Raw genomic sequence first — 24,639 nt, forward strand, 5'->3', positions numbered from 1 at the left:
AAGAAAGTTTTTTAAAAAAAACAAAAAACACAAAGCAGGTCCAGAGGGCACAGATGCTCATCTGAAAGCTGCAGTAACAGCCAACAGCTGTACCAAAACCATATTAGCTGCGGTCCTGGTGGCAGCGAAATCTTTAAATATAAGCCAAACCAGAGTTGTGATATGGTGGATGGTATACTCATAATTATTACAGCCACAGCAGTTTTATATCACACGTGTCAGCTCTAGGAGCCCAGCTCAGCTGTGAAAGGACTATGTGTATTCTCTCCAGACAGGGCTGTCACTGCCACTTCTAACACTGTAGACCTGGGGGCTTGCCTCCCCATGGTTCCTTTGTGAGAGCTGGTAACATCTTCCCAGACAGACAGTCACATGAAGCTGGACTGGGAACAGTCATCAAAGGCGCAAACCCATTCACACAAGAGTAGCCACATGTCAGGGTGCTGCATAACAAAAGGCCTTTGAACCCACTGAGAAGGGAAGGGGTGCAGTTAGTGTAGACAGATGGAGCTCTTGACAACTGGAGGAAGAGTCCACCATCTTGCTTGTCTCTGCTTATATCTTCCCTTTCTGTTCACCCCACTTCCTGTAGCACAAAGCATTTGGGTGTGATGTCAGATGGCAATGTCCACTGGTTCCAATGCAAGGATTGGATCCCTAAAGCAGGCTTGCGTTAGTGTCATCACCTGGGGGCTTTTGCAATTAAAAGAATGGGTCTTCTACCACTTCTCAGATTCACTTTGGAACAAATACCTACATTTCATTGGACCTCTGTTGGGAAAGTTGACCAGTGAGGTGAAGACAGTGTCCAAGGCAGAGGCAAGCTCTGTTCACTACCTATCCCCACGGCACATTGGGGGTGAACCTGCTGCTGGAACAAGACATGCATTTCTGCCAGTCACACTGCTGTCAGGACCTCAACTTGGTGAAGGACCCTTGAAGGTTTGCACCAGCCACCCTTGCTTTGAGTCTGAGTGCAAAGACTGAACTTGTCCCCGAGACCCTAGAGTGGGATTCACAGCATCCAGAGAGCCAAGCCAGCCAAGAGCCCTGCGTTTCTCTGCATTGAACCTGTCAAACTGTCGTTGAACCGGATTCACTGCACCCTGAACCAGCAGGACTCTCCAGAGCTGCCTTTGGCACTCGCTAAGCTCTACAAACTCAAACTGCATGTTCCAACCCGTTTGCCGCTGCAACGTGCTAGCAGAGTGCATTGTCATCTCGAGCTACCAGCTCTTTACTTAATCTTCCCCCCTACAACTGCCATTCTCCCAGCCAGCATCTTCACTGCCGATAGTCATTACCAGTGGAACCAACCCTGGTTGATACTCCAACCATGGCCATCGGACGCAGCATTGAGCCGTTCAAATCAAACCTGCATATCCAGTCATCAGCATCTTCACGTCTACTCGATTGTCGAACCTACCCTAGTGGTCCTCACAATCTGCAGCTCCGAAATGACCGTCCAACCGATTCTGGTGGCCCCCACAATCCGCTCATTCCCAAGCATTGCCTTCAAACCGCAATGAGTTCAGTTTGACCCTTGCTCGACACTGCTTCCTGTCTAGGACACGGCAACCGCCCCACTCAAAAAGCCTCAAACCGCACGAAAAGCCAGTTCACTGTAGTCGAACCACCGAGAAGATACTATTGGCCCATAGCAGCACCCTTGTCCATTTTTGGGTCCTAGAGACTGGCTGGGTCTGAACTCCCCGCCCCACGCCACCCGAGACATATCCTTTTATAAAAAATATTGTGGTCATTGAAATTGGCTTTTCAACCCTGTGTTCTCACCCAGAGTTCTGCATTCTCTCTTGTGCAGATTATCCGTTCTTTCCACAGGGGTGGGCTTTTGTACAGTTTTCCTATTTAGTTGTCTTGCAGATGGTGTATTTAAAGTATATATATTTTTATAGAATCTTGATTGTATATTCCCTTTATATTGAGCTGTGATACTTTGCTCTTTGGGTCACTACTGAATAGCATTCTCAAACCACGTTAAACTATAGCCTTCCCTCTGCTCAGGTTATCACAAAAGGCGAAAAAAAGGTATATCTTTTGACTTTGCCTGTTTTACCTTTGTGATAGGGATCACTGTTGGCTTGTAGAAGTGCGAGGGCTGAGTAGGTGGCTTATCCACTACTCATCCCTATATTCCTGCAGAGCAGAAGTAATTTCGTCACACACACTGATTCACAAAAGGATAAGCCTCACAGCGGGGTTCTGCATACCAAAATGGCCTTTGATGCTATTGACAAGGGTAGAGGGCGAGGTTAGTGTAGACAGAGGGAGCTCCAACCAGCTGGAGGAAGGGTTCACCGGTTCTCTCTTCCTTCATGTCCCCTCCACTACCTTCAACACAAAGCAATTTGGGAGTGGTGTCAGAAGCAAAGTCCACTTGTTTCAAGAACAGGGACTGGACAGTTAAAGTAGGCTCACTTTTGTCCAATCACCTGTAGACTTTTGCCTTTAAAAGAAGGATGCTCCCAATCCTTCTTTGAATTATCTCTGGACTTAAAACCTTCAAGAGACCTTCATTTGGACCATGTTGGGAAAGCAGTCCTTTCTGAAGTCCTCCAGTTGTGAGGTGAAGCTAGGTAGTCCAAGGCAGAGGCAAGCTTTGTCCCCCAACCATCCTCATGGCACATTGGGGGTGAATTTCTGCTGACGGAAGGCCTGCATCTCCGTCAGCAACACTGCTATGCAGGACATCGCTGTGCTGAAGGACCCTTGAAGGTATGTGCCTGCCTCCCCTGTTTTCGGGAGCCAGAGGAAAGGGACTAGTCTTGCCCTCGAGACCTCGGACTGGGACTCGCAGCTCATGAGAGCCATGACGGACAGGATTCCTGCACTGTTTTCAGTAGAACTGCTGGGAGACGTGATTTGAGCGCATTTGACACTGTTCAAACCCACAGGACTCTCTGTAGCTTCCTTTGCCACTCATTAGCTTTTGAACCGCAGTTCTGCCCGTTTGAACAAGTTTACCACTGCAATGCGTCTGCTGAAGCGCGTCATTGCCTTGGCTATAAAAAAAAAAGCTGCATCACTGCACCTGCATTGCTCGAACTGATAGGCCCTTCATTGCCAATCCAGTCGATGGTGGAACCAATCCTGGTGTTCACTTCAAACAGCATCGAACCGACTCACCTGGGCATTGCATTATCAGCCCGTCCGCAATCGAACCGACCATTGTGGCATCCATGTTCGCCATCGCTTCGAACCATAGCCTTCTTCATTTCGACCCCGCCCCGACATCTGCCTGCTGTTGGACTACCGCGAGTGGCGCATTTCGAACCGAACAGCACAGAAAGGCCTAGTTCGCCATTGTTGACCCGCTAAGACACTGCAATGGTATTATTGCCTGAAAACTGTCCCCCGGTCCATTTTTGGCCCTACAGACTTGCTTGACCACCAATTCCTCTTGCACTTGAATTACACATCCTTTACCAAAATATTGTGGCTTTTATTGCCTTTTCTCCCCCAGTCTCATTACATAGAATCTTGTAATATCTGTGTTCTTTCTACAGGGGTGGATTTGTGTAGTGTTTTCCATTTAGTTATTATTGAATATGATGTATTTAAAGTATAAATATTTTCATATAACCTTGGACATTCCTTTATTTTGGACTATTACACTTCGTTGTTTGGGTTACTACTGTTTCTGCTCGTTTTACCTTTATGATTGGGTTCACTCTTAGTTTGTAGAAGTGAGGGCTGAGTAGGCGATTTAGCCTCTACCGATCCGTGTACTCCTGAAGGGCAAAAGTCAATTATTATTTTTTTTGTTTTTTAAATTTATTAACTTATTCACACAACAAAACAGTACACACCAAACAAGCAGAGCAACCTTCAACCGCTTCATTATACATCTATAATTTCTAGTCGCGGCTTCCCTTTCCCTCCCCCTTAACGAGTCTATTTCTTTTAACCTTCTGTTTCTGCATCCTGTGGTACGGTCTCTCCTTCTATAGCGTCTGCCAGGTCTTCAATTGACCCAAACAGCTCGGCTATCAAACGTTTCCAGGCCATCAGCGACTCAGTCTCCTCCTCCCCCCCTGCGTTACTAGCCTCTTGCCACACCACGGTTTCTGCCTCGGCCCATTTTTGTAAATCTCTCCACCACACCTCCACATTTGGCATATGGCAGGTCTTCCAACCCATGGCAATTCTCCTTTTTGCAAGCACATAAGCCAGGTCCTTCAATTTACTCACATGCTTGAGCTTCCGTGATCTTGGGAACCCCCCCAACAAACAGGCCCACACTTTGTCCACTACGATCTTAACCCCTTTCTTCTCCAGTTTCTCTTTTACTGCACTCCAGAAACGTTCAATAACCGGGCATGACCAGAACATATGAACCATGCCCGCATTCTCCTCATCACATTTGGGGCATGCCTGCCGTCCTGCATTTTCAAACCTCAATATCCTCCAAGGTGTCATGTATGCCCTATGTGTAACATATAGTTGTAACTGTTTCAGTCTTGCATTCCTAGACACCTTCTTATGATACACCTGCACCCGTTCCCACATCCCATCCTCCATTGGGGCACCAACTTCTATTTCCCAGTCCACCCTCAACTGCGTGACTTCCTTCCCCACTTTAGACATCAACATTTCATATATTCTGGAAATATCATGACCCCCTTCTGCTATGTCATATATCGCATCTATGGTGGCATCTGGTTCCTCCTCCAGCACTGTCTCAGGCCATATTCTCTTAATTTGCTGCACCATTTTGTAATATGTAATGTACTGGCCCTCGTGCAACCCAGTTTCTTCTTGCAGCTCCTTGAAAGTAATACTAGAGCCCTCCCGCCAGATGTCCCCCATTGTTGCCACCCCAACGGGTTCCCAGTGGCTCCTGATCGTCATTCCTAGCTGCACATCTGCCCCCGTTAATACAACCAGTGGCACCTGCAGAGAGCATGGGGACGGGTTCTCCATCATCTGGCATGCCCTGCGCCATATCTTCCACTCTAATAGCAGCATCTTAGGGCGCCCCATCATTTCCGCCCTGGGTGCCCACATCATTTCTTTCAAGTAAAATGGAGCACAATCTCACCCAAACAGCCTAGATTCCGAGGTTTCCTCATCAGCAAGCCATTTGGCGACGTATTGCAATTGGCTTGCCACATAATACACCTCATAATTGGGCAGTTTTATCCCACCCTTGTCATGGAAATTCTGTAGCTTCCATAACGCCACTCTATTTCGCATGCCTTGCCAAAAAAGAATCCCTACACATGCTATTCAGTTTGGTGAAGAACTTCTTAGGGATTAGGTACGGTATATTCCCAAAATAGTGCAAAAGTCTCGGCAGAACCACCATCTTTGGCATTGCTCCCCGGCCCATCATTGCTAAGGGTAACCTGGCCCAGAATTGCATGCATTTCTCAATTTTTGTAATAGCTACTTCAGTGTTGCACCTATGCTCCTCTTCTACATTATGGTATAAGTTGATCCCCAGATACCGAAACGTACTGACCGCCCATGGTACCTGCAATATAGGCAATCGCTCCGCTGGGATCCCTATGTACCTCCCCAATGGGAACATGCTGGACTTCTGGGGGTTCACCGCTATACCGGACAACCCAGCGAATCTCTCCATCACTTCCAAAATGTACTGGAGATTTTCTTCTGGGTATCGCAAGTACAGCAACATGTCATCAGCGTACAGGGAAATCAGATGTCTCTCCCCCTTTACCTCAATGCCTATGATGTCATATTGGTGTCTCAAGTATATTGCAAGAGGTTCCAGGGGCAATATGTACAGCATTGGGGACCACGGACATCCCTGCCTGGTCCCCCTGCAGAGCTGCCATCTTCTGGATATCACAGATCCTGCCTTAACCCTAGCCAGTGGTTCGCTATAGAATATCTTTGCCCACCTTACATATCCAGGCCCTAACCCATAATACTCCAGGGCCGCAAGCAGCCATGGCCATTTAACTGAATCAAAGGCCTTTACTGCGTCCAAAGACACAATCGCCATATCCTCATCATTTTCACCACCACTCTCAACAATTCTATAGAGCGTCTATGATTATTGGTAATATTTCTGTTTGGGACATAGCCCGTCTGATCTGGGTGTATTAGTTCGCTAATGACCTTCTTCAGTCTATTTGCTAGGACAGCTGTCAATATCCTGCTGTCTTGATTCAGCAAGGGTCTGTAGGAGCCGCAGCTGTGCCCAGGCTTGTTAGGCTTGGGGAGCGGTATTATGACGGCCTATCTCAATGATTCGGGCAAGCATCCCGTCTCAAATGCTTCGTTTAGCATTTCTAGCAATGGGGGAAGGACCTCTTCTATGTACACTTTATAAAACTCACTTGGGAGTCCATCGGTCCCTGGGGTCTTGCTAGTAGGCATCTGCCTCACCACCTCCCCTAGCTCTTCTAAGGTAATTGGTGCATCTAGTTCCTCTCTCTCTTCCTCACTTATCTTTCGCAAGCCTATGTCCTTCAACGCTTCTCTCATCATAGCGCGACTACTTCCGCCGTCATCTCCATATAATACCCTATAATAGTCCATAAATGCTTGATTGCCTCCCTCTTGGTGTCTGCTACGCTACCGTCCTCTCTCTCTATGGTCCTGATTGTGACTCTGGGAGTTTCGCTCTTATATAACCACGCCAAAAGTCTCCCCGGCTTATCACCACCCGCATGCTGTCTCTCTACATATTTTTTATAATTGAGGTTACATAATCTGTCCCAGTATTCTACACATTTTTGCTGTAGCTTGAGTGTCAATTCCACCTTCACTGCTGTATCATCCCCACCCCTCAAAGACTCCTCCAGTTTCTCCTCCGTCTCCCGTAGGTCAGCTAGAATCCCACCTTGAAGGCCCCTGGATTTTGCTATGGCTACTCCCCTCATCACTACTTTAAAGGCCTCCCATAGTGTTCCCGCCGAGTCCACACTCCCAGTGCTGGTTTCAAAATAATTCACAATCTCCTCCCTCAAATCCTCCCTAAACAAGGGGTCTCTCAGCGCTTCCGCTCGTAGACGCCATGTCGAGATCCTCGCTCTCGGGGGGCAGTATTGGCATTCAAGAATCAGAGGCGAGTGGTCCGAAAGGACCCTAGCCTTGTACTCTATTTGCGTGATCTCCGCTATCATTTCAGGCTCCGCTATCATTTCAGGCGAGGTAAAGACATAGTCTAACCTCGTGGATAACTGCTGTGGGGCAGAATAGTGCAAGTATTGTCTCTCCTGGGGTTGTCTCACTCTCCATGCATCTTCCAAGCCAAAGTCCATCAACAATGCCTGTAGCACCTTGGCCGCAGGGGCCAGTCTATCCATCTTCCCATCCGATCTGTCCACCCTTGGATTCAGTACGCAGTTGAAGTCCCCTCCCCAGATCATCGCGCTTCCCACACATTCGCTCAAATTATTACACAATGTTCTAAAGTACGCCGCTGTGTTCTGGTTCGGGGCGTACGTATTGACTATACTTATCTCCCTGTTTTCCACCAGTCCCCTCAATATAACCAATCTCCTGTCCGTCTCAGCTATCACTTGCAATCGCTGGAAAAGGACATGTGGCGCCACCCAAATGAGCACTCCTCTCGCATAAGCAGAGTATGATGAGCCCACCATCACTCCCTTCCATTTCCCAGCTATCTTATCCATTCTCTCTCATGTGAGGTGGGTTTCCTGCAACAGTGCAATACCTATTTTTTGCCTACGCAGGTACAACATAACTTTGTTCCTCTTTAAGTAGCTATTGAGCTATTCCATGTGACTATTTTAAGGTCTCGCATGGCCTATTCGAATTCCATTCCACCTCCCACAGGTGCAGTCTGCCTCTAAGTTCCATTCCAATCCGCACAGACTTGTTACTCAATTTTAAACTCCCCTTAACCAAAAACACCCCAAACTCCCCATTAATCCCCCCTCCCGCCTCCCATCCCTGCCCCAACATCACTCCCCTTAACTGTTGCCCAGCTCCATCCCTGGATCTCAGGCTCCCCCGCATCTAGCCCTTTCCGGACTTTGCCTGTACTCGAAGCTCCGCAGGGTGAGGCCGCCCTAGTGGCTAGCCTCCTACTACTACAACTAAAATTCGGGGGGTAGGGTGCTTCACCTTGCCGCTCCTATTCGCTTCAGTTTAACTACACATAGCTACCCAATTTACGCATGTTTACTTATTGCTATATTCCGGTCCATAAAGTTCATTCGAGACAGTGGTATCTTAACAAAATGTTAGCCATATTTAGTCACACCCAACAGTATCAATCTTCATCTATGCACCACAAAGGTGCTCGCGTTGCGCCTTATAAGTATGCATACAGTGTACCAGTCATTTATCGTGTTCCTCTTGCGCCTGCTCAGAGTCTTGTTCCGGGAAACCCTGCAGGTCCAGCCATGTTGTTGCTTCTTCTGGAGAATCAAAGAAATGCATTTTGCTCTTGTGCACCACCTTTAATCTCACAGGGTACAGAAGCATGTATTTTATGCCAGCCGCACATAGCCTCCTTTTGATTGTCACATAGCTGTACCGTTGCCTCTGAACCAACATTGTATAGTCAGGATACGCCGTGACGGTGCTCGAAGCCCTTTCAATTGTCCCTCCTTTTCGAAAGTACTCCAGTATCTTCTCGCGATCTTTATAATTCAGTATTTTGGCGATGATCGCTCGGGGAGGGGCCCCAGGCCTAGGCTTCCTCATAAGGGCTCTGTGTGTGTGCTCCACCGCAAACCCCTGCAAGAGTTTTTCAGCCCCTATTTCTTGTAAGAGTAGATTCTCAAAGTAGTCTGTCGGGTCCTGTCCTTCCTCTCCCTCCGGCATTCCTACCACACGGATATTGTTCCTCCTCGCTCTCCCTTCTGCCTCCTCCGCCCAAGTCTCCAGATTAGCTACCTGTTGTTTGAGTACGTGGATCTCCTTTACGTTGCTAGCGCTGGTGTCCGTGTTGATTTTCACTGCACTTTCCAAGCTGCTCGTACTCTCCGCCAGCCCCCTGACGTCTTGCCTCAGCGGGGTAACTTCTATGCCTACTGCGTCTATTTTAGCCTCCAGGGAAGTGCGCAGGTCGGACATCGCTGTCCCCCATGAGTCTCGCAGCTCGGTTATGGCCGCTAGTATCTGATGATTGTCAGTCGCTGCAGCGTTCTCCCCCGGTGCTTTCAAGTCTTTGGACTTTATGACCGCTGGAGATTGTTGTGTTTTGGCGAATGCTTCCATCGCGGATTGCTTATTCTTGTTTTTACTCACAGCCCCTCGCCCCATCATCTTGCAGCCTCAGTTATGCACCCGAGGTTGACTGGCCTCAGATGTGCAATCCTGCTTTTCTATATAAGCTCGGCACCAGTGTACCTCCCCGGGTATGGGGCAGCCGTCCTAAAGGAGCCCTGGCGTTAGCTTATGTATGCTGAGCTCCAAGTTCAGAGTGGGTTGTGCCCTCCCACGTATCAAACGTCTCACTGCATCCTAGAGACCACGCCACCCCTTGGTGTAGTCACCTAGCCTCCAGGCTCCTTACGTGCAACGCACCACTGACTATGTCCCAGGCCGCTTTATCCCACGGTGCATGCCTTGCTTTGCTTGGTGACGACCACTGTTCACTTCTTGTGCTTCTCATAGGCCCACTGGTCATCCCAGCCCTCCATAGTACAAACGGCTCCCATTAATCGTCCCTCATTGTTACCAGAGACGCAATGGCGCTTCCATTGGGGCCTGTTCATTCAGTTCACTGGTTATGGCGCATGAAATTGTTTTTCGGATAGATTGTGCCCTCCCACGTTTTATTTTCACATACAACTTTTAGTGGCATATGTTCCTATTAACTCCTCCTTCTGTGGTCAGGTTGCCTGGGCACATGTAACATGAGCAGAGTTGGGTGGCACTCCAAAGTTATGGTAAGTAGACTCGCTTATTGCCTGTTGGTTTTCCTTATGTAGCCACCTTGTACAACATTAGGGGGTATAATAGTACTTTGCTTCACAGGTCGCCTGCAGCCTCCCAGGTTGGTCCCTGTAATTATAATATTATGCGCACGTCGGATTTTTGTTCACAGTCACTTGCTATGGGCTTTATGTACCTTCCAGCTCGCTCATATATTAATGAGCGCTCGCGGGCCTGTTTCTGTGCTGATCGTGCAACGGCAGCCTTCCTTGTGTAAGTCGGCTCAGCGGGGCCTGATCACGGTGTCCTTGGCTGGCGACGCCCGCCCCCGGCGCTTCCTACCCGCACCGCGGGTCACAGTGCATGTTCACCGTAAGAACAGCTTAACGTGTTGCAGGGCACGGTTACTCTTGCACACACGCCTGGTGTGCTCCCGCTGAGACTAGGACCTTTAGCTGCACCAGCAAGGGGCAAACCGCTCCCAAACGCGCCTTTCCTTTAGTTCGTGTGTTGGATTTGGTACCACCCACTGTTTGCCTTCATTTCGGGAGACCGCGTTGTGTGCCTCATGCCAATGTAGTCGGCTGACATCGGCCGCACTTAGGGCTTCACTTCCCACAGACTCCCACAGCTCTCAGTCAATGTTCCACTGCCCGATCCTATCGTTACAAACTTTCAAGCCCGCAGCCTTCACGAGCGGCTGGGAACCGCGGTTGCATTCCGCGCCCACAGTTATTATTTCCGTTCGCTCGTGATACATGTATCACATCTCAGGAGCGAGATCTCGTAGTCTCGGCATTTAGGGATAATCTTGATGCTGGCGTCTTCTCGCTTCTTTCGATACGGCGGGATTCAGCTGCTCATGTACATGGTCGAGAGCCGCCTTGGCTTCCGGACCTCGTTTATTATCTCTGTAGCAATCTCCAACCGCTACAATTATTCGGACCCGGGAGCGCTGATCTGCCACCACGGTTCCACGCAGGAGGGCAATGTTTAATCCTTGGCAGCCATCTGCATCTCGCTCCGTGCAGTCGAAGGTTTCGTTTCACTCTCAGACTGCGCGAACCCTTCCTTTGTTCTCTGCCATCTTGGCAACAAAATATCCAAACGGCTGTTCCCACCAAAGTCTGTTTATCTTTCAATCCGCTGGCACGAATGACTCACTCTTCAGGATTTCTGTAGTGCATATGTTCCGACGCTTGTCTTTTCAATTTCCAGGCACTTGTGTCAGTTTTCAAGCGTAATTCGTCGGATAGATGTCGGATCCACAGGAGCTCAGCACAAAGGACGTCCTAGTCCATGGCTAGTTAGCCACGCCCACAAGGGCAAAAGTCAATTTGTCACACAATTATATTAGTTTTATAGTTATGTTATATACAAGATGTCTTGTTTTGTGACTGTCTACCATAATGTCAGTATTTCTCATTATTGCCTTTTTCTTTGCAATACATATATACTTAATTACACACCATTTCACATGTATACAGTCCCTTTCTATGCTAAATGTTATGTTTCTGTAGTAGTCTACACAGGCAGTCGTTTTTAGGTATTTTCCGCAGTAAATATCAAGTAGTTCTGGATGGTGTGGAGTTGTGGCCTTGGTAGCGGATAGGGCTCACAGACAATGGGAGTGGCAGTTTTTGGGGGATTTGGCTCAGTTATCCTGCATTGGGTCGTTTGTGACTTCTCATAAGCTTGTACAGTAACTGGCTAACTTTTTTAGAATCTTTTCAAGTGGTGGAACGTATGCAATGCTTAAAATCGATGTATATCCGATATCAGATTACAAGTCCCCTGCTGGAGAGATAACTTCATTCTCTCTACAGTCTGCAACTTTTGGCTTCAAACGTGCACTGCAATTGAAGCTCAACTCCTCATAACGTTGGAGAAGATGGCTTGACTGTGAAAGAACTTGTGTAGCCTAACTCATGGAATCTCTTATGAGGTAACTGATCCAGCAAGTGGCCGTTGCTTGATCAGCAGAAAACGCAGCTTGTGTGTTAAAGATATTTTACCTAGAATTGTGTTTTGAACACCTGTACTTTATGTGAAAACTAAGGGTACACCTGGTTCTGATAGTAAAATTGAAGTTATGAAGTAATTACTGGATAAATGTGTAGTATATTGACCAAGTTCATTAACATTAAAGTTTTTAGAGAAAATTGGGGCCATTATTGTAAGTGTTATTGGGAAGGAGAGATGGTCTTCCCACACCCCCTAAGCGATACCGAATGAGAAATAAACGCTAAGAGCACATCTAGGGAGCAGGGGTGCACATAACAGAGGGTGCGCAATCACCTTGGTGCATATATTACAAGCTACATGCTAGATACGGGTGCAATGCCATCTCGGCAAGCGGCAGCCATCTTAGAAGTAGGCCATTGCGGCGAACATCCTTTTGTGTGTTAGTATTAGACCCCCTTGCATAAGCGAGAACGTCACCCCCACTCCAGCCAGGACTCACAGAGTCCACATAATCCTCCCATATGGAGCAGGCCCTATATGTGTAGAGCTCGTCCAGTTAGGATTGTAGCATATATAAGTCATTATCGACGTTATTTGTGCTTATAATGTGCTGCATGTCCCTACGGAGCTCAGAGCGCTCGGCACCAGCAAAGTTCTTTGCTAATGCATTTGTATTTTGGAGAAATAAATACTTGTTATCCTTGCAAGCGTGTCTTGGGTCTTTTTTCCTAGCAGCTGTATTTTTCCTGGTGTGAGCGTGCAGGGGCGTGCCCTTTATTGGTCCAGCATTCTTCTTTTTTTCACTTTACGCTTTAACATGTATGCCACAAGGCAATGGCAGATATCACAGCACTTCTTTCGAATGCTGTTCTATCATTCTAGTGGTGGCAGGGCTAACACATTTCTTGCTTTAGAAACAGGAGTAGGAGTGCTTGTGGTTCCTTCCTTAGAACCTTTGCCTTCATCTTCAGTTATAGCAACTGGTTCTCGCAGGTTGGCACCATCAGCATGGCTAACAGCCAGGTCCAAGCAGTGGCCTCAAATGGCTGGTGTTCATTTAGCTATGAATGGGCGTCAAATTAGTACCGAACTGGGTCTTGCACTTGTCAGTATCCTGGTGTTGGGCAATAATCAGAGATTATGCCACTGGATAGTTAGCAATCTCTGGACCCCATGGGGTTCCATACGAGTGTGAAGACATCAAACACCTTCTGTACACCAGGATGTATAACCTTCCCTTAAGATGCTTGTGTAGGGTGGCAGATGAAATCTGCTATTAAGAAAAGCAAAACTGGTGGGCTTGATCGAGGTAATGGATGACAACAACTCGATACAATCAAATAAAAGCATCCTAAATAACAAATTAAAGGCAATGTTGCAATTCTGAAAGGAGCTGTAACAACAAAGTAGGCTAAAAGTCCTTCCCTCAATACCTTAGAAGCAGACATTTTGACCCAGATTGTAACACACAAGCCTACCTGGTCACACTAACATCAGGAGAAGGCACAATGCTGATCTTGTGTGCCAGGTTCAACATTATTCAAGTGGCAGAGACCAGAATTAAATGAGCTAAACCAAAAACGGACATGTTCGTGCAACCCAAATTGCAGCAGGTGGTCCCAGGACAAAATGAACGTATGAGGACATTAGATAAAGTTGGAAGAAATGATGCGTTTCCTACTCATACACCAAAACCCCAAAACAAGATTCAAGGTAACTACGTTTAAGAGAAGCATTGTCCATGTATGCAAACGAAAACTTAGTTAGCTGATCAATGAAAGAGATAGGACACTAAATAATGACAGGTGTTCGGGTGTTTAAACTCACTCTCCGCCTACCCAGTCCCCACTTGCCCGCCACCAACAAAAGCCCTTCCTCCTTTGTATATACAGACGTTTTATCTACTGTTGTAGTCTCTTAGGTGTTATCAATATATATATTTAATGGAGGTTGGAGGGGGGTTGTACCTTGACACAAAAGGCTCTGAACCAAAAGTGCTTTAATAAAATTGGAAATGGAATGGCAGATAGTACACAGTCAGGGCGAAAGGCAGGGGTCAAAGCAGTTACTCGTAGGCAGCATGGATAAGAGGACCAGAGAGCACCAAGATTACAGGAGAACCCCCAATAACCCCCAGCAAGTTAACAGAAGTAGAAAACCAAGAAACAAAAGCATCCAACAAAATGAAAATCTGTTTACAGAGCCAAGGAAAACAGGTCCAGCTACCTTAACAAGTACCCCCTATTAGCACATGGAAATTAAAATGTACCTCCTCTAAGCCAATCAAAATGTTTAGAGTTTAGTCAATACCTACTGGTATTGACTGCATTTTCAACAGTCTGTCTTTGGAAGCACACAGGGAAACAACCATGCAATTTCCAGACAAGATTGTGTTTCAAAAAGACAATCCCTCGATGGGAGAACCTTTTTTGCTGCAACATACTATTTAACACACGAAAGAGAAAGATAAAACATTGGAAAATGCTTTCACCTTCTTGTAGGGAAACCATGTACTTTTACATGACACATAATGCTTGCTCATGTTAAACCGGTTCCAGTTCAATGAAGTTGCAATTAAAATGCTTAACTTATGAAGACAACCATGTTATTTAAATACTGCAAAATAAAAGCACGTTTAAATTGATCAAGTTTGTCTATTTACTTTACTCATCTTTAAAGCACCATTTTTAATTTCACCACGAAAACTCCAAAACATCCATTTCTACTGCCACTGTGTGCCAATAGTCCTACTACTAACACTGTGTGCCAATAGCCCTATGGACCTCGGGAGAAGTCATTATCACTTGGGATAACAACCCTTCCCCATTACCCCACGATAATGATCCCTCCCTCAGTGTATAAGGCTGTATTATTCAAAGAAGGTGATTCAAACAAATATCCCCAAAGGCATTAACTAGAATTATCACACCAAAGATTTTAAAAAAGACAAAGTGAGGTAATTGACTTAGTATAGGAACCACAAAGTGGATTCTATTTCGAACATGTAGCCCAGAAGAAACTGTCCTGAATAAAGAGGTTTATGCTACCAACAGTAAGTGCTAAGCACCTATTGCCTCGGAATCGCTGTCTCAGAGTGTCAAAATGGCGACAACAGGAGCAAATGTTTTCAGGTATGCGAAAGTTGATATACTGAGGGGATGAAGGAGCAGGATTTCTTGAAAAATCCCTAGATGCTGCCATACTGACTGTCAAACAAAATTAAAGAGCTGTACAAATAGCGAGGTTCAAGGAGAGGAAGCGGCGTACGTTACTCCGGCACTAAGATGCTGCATTATACACACAGAAGAAAGCATGCCCAGGTGAGACCTGCTCTGGTGCGACAGTCTGGGGTCGCTACCAACATCAATGCACCCAGGTCTAAAAGGATGACTTTAGAGACCATCCTGGGGTCATCTGATGGTCATCAACCTACACTAGCAATCATTCCCACATCATCAGACGTCATCACGCTGTTAAAGTCATCAGAAACTATCTCAGAAGGGTGGGTGATGATATGGGGATGAGCTTAGGATGACTTAATGAATATGCTAACATCATCCCTATTTTAGAAAACTCTTTGTTCCTAATGCTTTTAGGATGACTTGCTGATCACTTCAAGAGATTCCACTTTTGTTCCTGATAATTTGGGAATAATTCTGGGATGACCTGCCGATTACTTCAAGAGCATTGCCATGAGACATTTTTGTTCTTGATGATTTGGCGATGACTTACTGATTACTTCAGAACATCAGAGTTTGTAGGATGATATGCGGACCAATACAGATTGTCATTCCGCTTTTCCTTAGTTGCACTTATGCTGAAAGACCACCTACTGTGGCAAGGGTAAAGCTTGAGACTATGTTGGGCCAAAGTGGGGGCCAGAGACCTAAAAATAGCATGCACCCCCTGGGTGAGAATCCTTTGCCATCCCAGTCAAAAGCAGACAGCCAGCACCCTCACAATCCACAATGTGGCATGGGTAAAGCTTGAGACTATGTTGGGCTAAAGTGGAAGAAAGAGGCCTAAACATACCATGCACCCCTGGGTGAGAATCATTTGTCATCCCAGTCAGAAGCAGGAACCTAGCACACTGACAATAAATACATTTCTATGCTGACTTGTTAGGTATGAATTGGTGTAGGCCCACTGTGTGAGACTACACAACACTTATCTGCTTGGTATTAGGTAACCCATCTTTTGGTATAGGTCTGTACTACACAGGTTGGCAATGTGGCTGAGCAGCCAGGCATATCTCAAGATGGATAAATGTGAGCTGTACAATTGAAATCTGAGATACAAGTAGCCAAGTAACACTTAAGGTTTCAGTTATAAATAGCTATTTATTTAATTAACATCAATTTTTAAATAACCTTTTTGTAGAAAGGCAATTCATGTAACAATGTAAATATACTTTAAAATCACTTTTCACAATCAGAGCAAGTTAGTGGATAATCTTTGGATATGCTTATTAAACAATTCCTACACCCTGGGGTGACTTCAATCACAAGGACAGTAATGGCATTTATATATCACACTAGTTATACTTTGCAGGTTCTGAGGTTGCAGAAAGGAAAGGTTTAAGGAAAGAAAAAAGGTTAAACAGGTTCTCAGTATCTGAGAGGACAACTAAATCTTCCAATGAAATCTAGACAAGCCTTTCCCAGCAGTAACAGTCTAAAACAAGTCAACACCTACGAGTGACAAACAATATCAAGGTCAATAGGTTAGAAGAGTCTGCAGGGAGCCAGTACAGCCAAAGTCAATTTGAAACAGTCTATGAGCTGAGGCACTTCTTAGAATCAAAGGTCTTGCACAAAGTTAGAGAGTTTGTTAGAAAATCACTTGTAGGGTCACAAGCTGTTCCTCTGGAAACCGAGTTGGAATCAACTCTAAAAGTAAGCCACTGCAATTCCCAACTGAGAAAGGCACGGCTAAAAGACAGTGAGGTAAGTACCCCAAGTCTAAACAGTACCTCTGGTTTGAAGAAGAGTGATCCAGCTGGCTTCTGTCCTGCTACAGCGATGCAGACACTGTGTTCCTGAGCCCCCGTGTTCCTGAGCATCAGTCGTGGGGACAAGAGGGAGGACATCTGTAGGGCTCCTGTGGCGATACTTGGGAGGTCGTCGGCAGCTGCAGGCTCTTTTCAGTTCAGCAGCACTTCGTGGTTTCTAAGTGTGGGAGTCTAAATTCAGAATTCGGCATCATCACTTTGCCTCAGTAGTTCATTCTGTACTGTAAAATGATATATAGGAAAAAGGATTATAAAGACTTTCTCCCTTCTCCTATTGAAATCATATACCTAGTAGTGATTTAGTGTTTACCTTTTATTGGTATGAAGTGTGTAGAACTTCTTCGTACACTGTACTAGTTGTCATGTGTGTATGGTGGCAGAACATCGCCTGTTTATTTTCCACACAATAGCAAAACTGTGCTGCTGTTTATGCAAGAAAAAGAAGGGGGGCAAGGGATAGGGGGAAGGAAAGAAAGAGAGAAGGAAGCAGAGTTATTTTAGCAATGTCCCTCCTATGGTCTATGTTTATTCCAGCCTTTATTTTCACATGCCCACTTACTTGAAGAGCATGCACGGCCCGGTTAGAGTGACCTCTACGTCTTAGTTTCAGTCCGGCGGATGCGGTGTGTTTTCGCCTATATGTGGCGGCAATTTCAGTGTTCAAAACCTTTGGATGATCAAAAAGTAAATTAGGGCGCCATCAGGGCAGTAAAATGGGCATCTGTGTCGATCAGTAGGCAATGTAACTTACTTGGCGGTGGATTCATAGCGTATCAGAGTTTTGCTATCGTGTGGAAAATAAACAGGCGAAGGAAGCTACGAAAGTAGCAGGTCAGTAGGGTGCCGAACTCTTGAATTGCTTTGTAAACAATCACGGTCACTTGAACTATAGGCTTTTAACAGTTTGTTTATTTGTATTTGTTTATGTTTGTAGGCAGTACATGCTGATCACATTACTGACTGTTTCTCTGAAAAAATAACAGCGTCCTGAAGAAGGGGATAGACCACACTTTCCATACCAAGATATGTCAGTTGTAGCGTTTGTCTCTCTCCCGAAACACAAATCGGTGTAGACGTGCCATGATATTAGAAAGGATGTCATGTTTTCCAAAAATCACTTTTGATACTAACATCACAATTGCCAGACTGAATAATTGTAAAGTTTGACTCTTTTAAGTGGTTGTTTTCAATACATCGGAGAAAACGTACAAGACTGAGATCTTGACTATAATCTTTAAATATGTTGAAAGAACGCTTATTTATTATGATTTCTGTATCTGTGAGTTGTCTTTTAGCCAGATCATCGGTATATGAGCTTGACAGATGGTCGTTTTTAACAATTTGAAAATGTATTAAAATTGTTCTTTTTGCTAAACACCTATGTTCACGTGATTCATGCCATTAAGTGTATATAATAATCACTTACAAGAATTCGCATCCTTCTGACAATGTGTTGGGAAGTTGGGTAGCAAGTGGTATACCTTTGTTCGTGTCTATCGTATACTCCTCATATACCCTTGCCCCTTACAAAAAAAGAGGAATTTAGTTATTGCGCTCAATTTATTCACTTAGTTCTTGCAGCAATGAAGAAGTACAGCCAGATAGGGAAGATGGTCCAGTGGAGTTCCTCTCTGGGTTAGTTGGTCCCACTAACCCAAGGGGAGAAGTCGTCCATTCCGGAGCTTCTCTGTCAAATTGAAAAATGAGTTTCAGCACAGCAGCATGGTTTCACCGGACAATTCTAAGGTCCAGGAGGATGCAGCAAGCTTTGTTCACGGTTTCTTCGTCGGGTGTTTATCCCAGTGGTTGACTCTGCCTCTAGTCCCAAAACCCTCGTCTTTTAAGCAGGTTTCACCCATTCATGCCAGCCTAGGCTGTCAAACACACAGCAGGGTGGCTGTCCTGACCATTCAGGACTGGTTGCATTCAGGCATTAGTAGAGACAAAGGACAGGGGAGTTTTCGGAGCCTCCCTCACATCCTGTCCTTCCAGACACACTGGAGCCGCCAGAGGCGGGGCTTCAGGGCTGAAGCCAGCCAAAGACAAAGGGCTCCAATCTGTTTCGACACACAGAGTAAAACTCAAGAAAGACCTCACAAAGAGAAAATGGCGAAAAAAGAAGAAAGGGGCCATTTTGATAAAATGGTCGCCCATGGGTGCTATACTGCAGCTGAGGGTTCAGCCTACGGTAGAAAAGCACAATGGTAGGACAAATTAAACCACTGTCACCAGTCATTTAAAGTAGGGAGGATAACATAAAAATGTTACATGAGAATGTAGGACAGGGGCTAGTAGGTAGCCCCTCAGCAGTCTACATAAGATGGTGTGTGCTGGACCCACAAAGAGAAAAAGTAAAGTCAATTTCACTTTACTATTCTTGGGAACAATAGTTCACACAAGAAAAGGTATTTTAAACCTTATGAGAAATCTAAAGGATTTCTCAGTGACACTGCACTGAAGGTGCTGTGTGTCACCATACAAAAAGTAGATGCCTATGGAGTTTGTCAGACTCCCAAAATAGTGAAAACACATAATCCAATTCGGGTCAAAACACATGAACGAGTGGGGAAAAAGATCCCATTCACTTCAGGGTTACAATTAAGAAGTTCTACAGTCCAGCAAAAGAGCTGGGGGGGTCTCTAAGGTTCAAGGGAATTAGCACGAATTCTCCCTAACATGACTGCCCCAATATATGCCAGTATACAAATGTACCCCTTCACACAGTATTCATGTTTGCTTTGCGCAAAATCCATTAATCAATAACCATAACCAAAAGTACCTCCAGGTTAGAAAAAACAAAAGAAAAACACATAGGATCTTAGAAAGAAGCAATAATTAAACAGAACCACAAAATCCCAGCAACCAAGGTCTCAACTACCCACAACCTACCAAATACAAGCAACAACAAACCACACACAGCAAAGACTAAACCCAAAGACCAGGAAAAACACCAATCGAAAGAGGACGCTCACTAAGGAACACAACCCACACATCATTCCTTGCCACAAGAAAGACAAAGAAGCCAGAAAAGACAACAGAAATAATAAGAAATCCCAAATCACTCAGGAAGGCACCGACCAGCATGATCCCACAACCCCAAAAAACTCGACAAACATCTGAGATGGCCCAAGGAGACATACACATAATAGAGCAAAGACAGACTACAATGCTCGCTACTTGCCCACATACGACAATGTGGTAAACAAAAACAGCACAGCAACAACGATCCTACAGCCAACAAGCGTCACAAATACAGACCCAACTAGGACACCAAACGGAACACGACAGCTAATAAACCACACCAAACTGGTCTCCACCATTGACAATACCCCAACCAGAACAAGGAACAAATTGGAATCCATCACACTCTACACCCCCTGTATCACAGGACTGGAACAACAGAGGGGTAGCTACCCTATTTACCAACCAGAACGAACTAACCACACCATAAACCTCATCGGTCTACTCGACATAGAGACTGACCAACAAAGAACCACCCCACCCAAAAGACTGAACCGGGAAAAACCCACCTGGAACGTAAACCCAACCAACAACACACCGGTCAGAACAAACAATACTAACAACAACACGAAAGGGAAATCAAGCAAACTACACTGCAGCCTCCTCAACGTTAGATCCATGGCAAAACACTCAACAGAAATCAATGACCTCCTAAGTGAAGGAGGCACAAACGTGCTCTTCCTTACAGAAACCTGGCTATCAGACAACTATGAAGCCATCGCGAATGAAGCAATACCCGACCATTATAAATTAATATACGCCAACAGAGAAAACCGAAGAGGTGGCGGAATCGCAATTATACACAAAACGCACCCGAGCATCTTGAATCATCACAAACAACGTGGAAGACTATGAATCCCTCCTAATCAAGATAGAACTAACCAACAATCCAACATATTCCTCCTGATCTAGAGACCATCTTCTTACAACCCCAAATTTGCAACAAAGCTAGCGGACAAGGCTGCCATGCTATCAACCCACCACGACAACCTAGGAGATCTGACCGATACAAACATAGACAAACAATTCACAGAATTAACTCTTCAAAATCCGAGATAAAAAACCTCTTCCTGCAAAGATTCCATCACACTTACACAAACACTTTGTGACAAAATCACCAACCACCTGAGAGCAAAAATAGACACAATACAGGAGACTATCAACCTAGCCGGGGCAAATACAACCACTGGACCACAGACATCAGACGAAACACAGATTAAAGCAAAACTCATCTGACTAGAACCAATCACAGAGGAAGCGTTCACCACGCTGACCAAGGATCACACAGGAAGCTTTCACCACACTGATCAAGGACACAAACGTTGCTGGATCTCCAAGGGACCCCTTCCCCCCCCCGAACGTCTTCAAAGGAATCCTCAACCACAGAACCCCAGGGACACGCTTCCAGAACCTAATGAATCTTTCACTCAAAAGAGGAATAGTACAGTCCTCCTTCAAATCAGGATACATCAAACCACTGATAAAAAAGGTCAGAAAGCGCAGAAGACCCAAGCAACTACAGACCGATAACCAACCTATTCTACATAGCGAAGATCCCGGAGAACCACGTCTACAAAATCTATCTTAAACACGTCTAAACAAAAGGAACACTCGACCAATCACAAGTTGGCTTCAGACCGATGAGAGAAACAGAATCAGCACTTCTATCGATATGGGACGACCGTAAAATAAACGCAGACGACACCCGGCCCTCCTTCTATTGCACATTTTAGCGGCTTTTGACACAATCAGCCACGCAACACTAATAAAAAGATTGATAGAATGTGGCATGCAGGAATCTGCACTAAAGTGGATTACCTTGTTCCTAACCAACCTAACCGAAAGAACCTACCTACCACCGTTCACCTCAAACACCACAAATATATGCTGAAGAGTTCCACAGGGTTTCAGCCTCTCCCCTCTACTTTTCAACACCTACATGTGCCCACTGATGAAAATCATTTGATCCGACGGACTTACCGCCTAGAACGATGCAGATGACACAACTGATTCTGAAAACAAACACAGGAACAAAATAACAACCCTCAACAACTGCCTCACAGGCATATACAACTGGATGACAACGAACAACCTCAAACTGAACCTGGAAAAAAAGGAAATAATGCTCTCACCCAGAGGGTTCGACAGAGGGAACCCACAATTGGACTGGCCAATCGGCATGGGAACGCAACCAGAGACTTCCAATGTAGTAAACAACCTAGGAATACTCATGAACAACGGACTATCACAGGAACCACAAGTCAACGCAATCGCTGAAAAATGCTTCTTCCTCCTACAACTACTCAGATCCCCGATACCCACAAGAATTACCTACGCAAACAGCCTCTACACTTAGGAATGCCAGAAAGACTCACGAAGAAACTCCAAAGGGTGTAAAATACAGCAGCCAGGATCCTACTAAGACTAACAGAAGAGACCACATCACTCCAGCACTGAAAACCCTACACTGGTTACCAGTAAAAAAGCACATCAAATTCAAAGCACTCTGCATCGCCCACAAACCATTGCACAAACAGGAGCAGAATACCTCCAAGACAAGATTAGCCAGTATCGCCCAGGAAGGGAACTAAGATCCAGCAACAACCTCCAAATAGAGGCAAAACACCACAAAAAAAGGAAATTTGTCAGAACATCGCTCATGTATAATTTCTAACACCTGGAACAACATGCCCAAAGTAATTAGAACCACAGAATACCACATCACCTTCAGTTAACTGCTCAGAACCTGCCTATTCAGCACACAATGACAACCTAGAAGGGACACCAGCAGCAACAACACTGCAGGCAAATAACTGGAGAGGAGACGAGAGGAGCCAAAGAACCGCAAACAGGAACCTGGCTAGATACAGTGAAGCGGCATCCAAAGGGCCGCCCCAGAGAGACCACAACTAATGGACCGACTTTACTGACCCTCTTCCCTTCCTGCTCCTCCTGCATAACTGACACCATTACAATAGATCTTGGACTAGCCACACTCATAAACATACAGAGAACATTACTATGCCGACATCCAGAATGGACCATCCACATAGCCCAATACCATCTAAAATGCAACAACACACCAAGATGCCAGGCTACCTTACAGCTACGACCACCTGTGACTCTGAATCCCTTATGAACACTATCTAACCAGTGCACACGACCAACCCATCATAACCACACAACACTAACACCAACACAAAACACTACCACACACCCGAGGCATGGAATCTTACCCATACGGTTACAATGCATGAGGCCGCTCACAAGTGACCACATGCAAAACACTCACAGACGCCTCCTGGTTCTGAACCTATCCTCAAACCCTTTTCCCCACCCCACTTTTTTGCAGATCCACGCGAGCGCCTGGAGACTGACCCTGGGTGATAGCGGCGCGGTACAAATCAACTCAATATAACAATGCCAGTAATGATACTACAAGAAAATATTGCCCATTATGGCTCTGCCTCACACTCCTGTTGGCTTTGCCTTTAAAAATGTCGTCACAACAAGAAACCCTGTCCAAACTGGCTGCACAATGCAGGCCAGTCTAGATGCGTAATAATTCTGATCATGTTTGCTTTAACCTTGATACCCAGTGATAAAAGCCACGCCACAGTAAGAAATGGCTTGACTGGCTGCCCTAAATGCCAGTCTAGAAACATAAGCCTCATCATGCTTGCTTTGTCATAGAATCCCAGTAATAAAGGGCATACCATAGCAAATAATGGCTAGAATGTGTGCCCCAAAATGCCAGTGCAGCCACATAAAAGCACATATTATACTTTCTAAAAAATAATAGCATTTTGTACTGACATCTATGATGGATACTCATTAAAAAGTGCATCGTGATTGGAATTCTAAGATGGCCACCAAGGGGAGAGCAGCACGATTGTGGAGCTCTCACCCTCCCGAGGCCAAAGACAATAAAAGATTAAAAGAGCCTTCCCCAGGCGAGGATTTATCAATGTAGGCTGCGGTGGTGGAGTCCAACAGCTCGAATCGCTGAGGGACTTCGGCAGAAGCGGGTGTGCGGCTTTTGACTCCGCGGTGTCCGAGGTGCAGGGGCACTGCGCTCGTGGCCAGTGCAGGTCAAGCTGAGAGACACGCCTGCAGACCACGAGCAAGAAGAACCCCTCAGGGAGACACAGGGCGGCCGAGGATCCAGTGAGGGTGCGAGGCGGGTTGGCGGAAAGTAGCCGATGACGGACGGCGGAGGATCCCGTCAGGAAGGAGCTGCCTGAGATATTGGAGGCCCACCAGGGTTGGATTCGTGGAGCAGGGGCTCCCCTGCTGGCGAGCACCAGCGTGAAGATCGAGGCAGGACCGCGCCAGAAAAGCAGCATCTCATCAGAGAGATCAAGAGGATCCGGAGGGGCCATACCCATAGCCCACTGCTAAGAGCTGCGCAGTGGAGAAGAGCACCCAGAGCGGCCAAGAGGCCCGGGAGGGGCCGCACAGCGAAGAGGCAGGAAGGTGGCGACCATGAGATGCTCGACTTCTCCTAGGCCCCCTTTGGGAGAGAACCATCACATGTCAGCGAGCGACCTGGCCCAAGGAAAGGGTGAAAGCAGGCAGAGGCTGGCCAGTGCAGGCAGTGATCAGCAGGCAGTGATCACCAGCTTTGAGCAGAGTGATGTTGACGAGTAGGGGAACGTGGCGGAAGGGGCCCTACCCAGGCTTTGAAGTCAGCACTTTGCAGAGAGGACCAGGGGAGGCCTTGTGGTGTTATAGCTGGGGCAGCTGGAGGCCCATTTAAAGTACATTTTGGATTTTGGAACTGCATATACTGCCTC

The 24,639-nt window shown here is 46.1% G+C and overlaps 1 protein-coding gene across 7 annotated transcripts in view; it reads right to left on the reverse strand.

The window, feature by feature from the left end:
• The window catches only part of LOC138481148 (zinc finger protein 250-like), a 729,359-nt gene that overhangs the window by 693,994 nt on the left and 10,726 nt on the right, over positions 1 to 24,639 (reverse strand). For 2 of the 7 annotated variants that reach the window (XM_069613086.1, XM_069613082.1), the window contains exon 2: positions 16,784 to 17,043. The exons of the other annotated variants lie outside the window; for them this stretch is intronic. In XM_069613086.1, the coding sequence (XP_069469187.1) occupies positions 16,784 to 16,900 (117 nt within the window). In that variant the 5' untranslated portion in view covers positions 16,901 to 17,043. The remainder of the gene's footprint in view (positions 1 to 16,783; positions 17,044 to 24,639) is intronic. 7 annotated transcript variants of the gene reach the window in all.

This window comes from Ambystoma mexicanum, chromosome 5p (assembly GCF_040938575.1).
Source record: "Ambystoma mexicanum isolate Mex_15411 chromosome 5p, UKY_AmexF1_1, whole genome shotgun sequence".
Lineage (NCBI taxonomy): Eukaryota > Metazoa > Chordata > Amphibia > Caudata > Ambystomatidae > Ambystoma > Ambystoma mexicanum.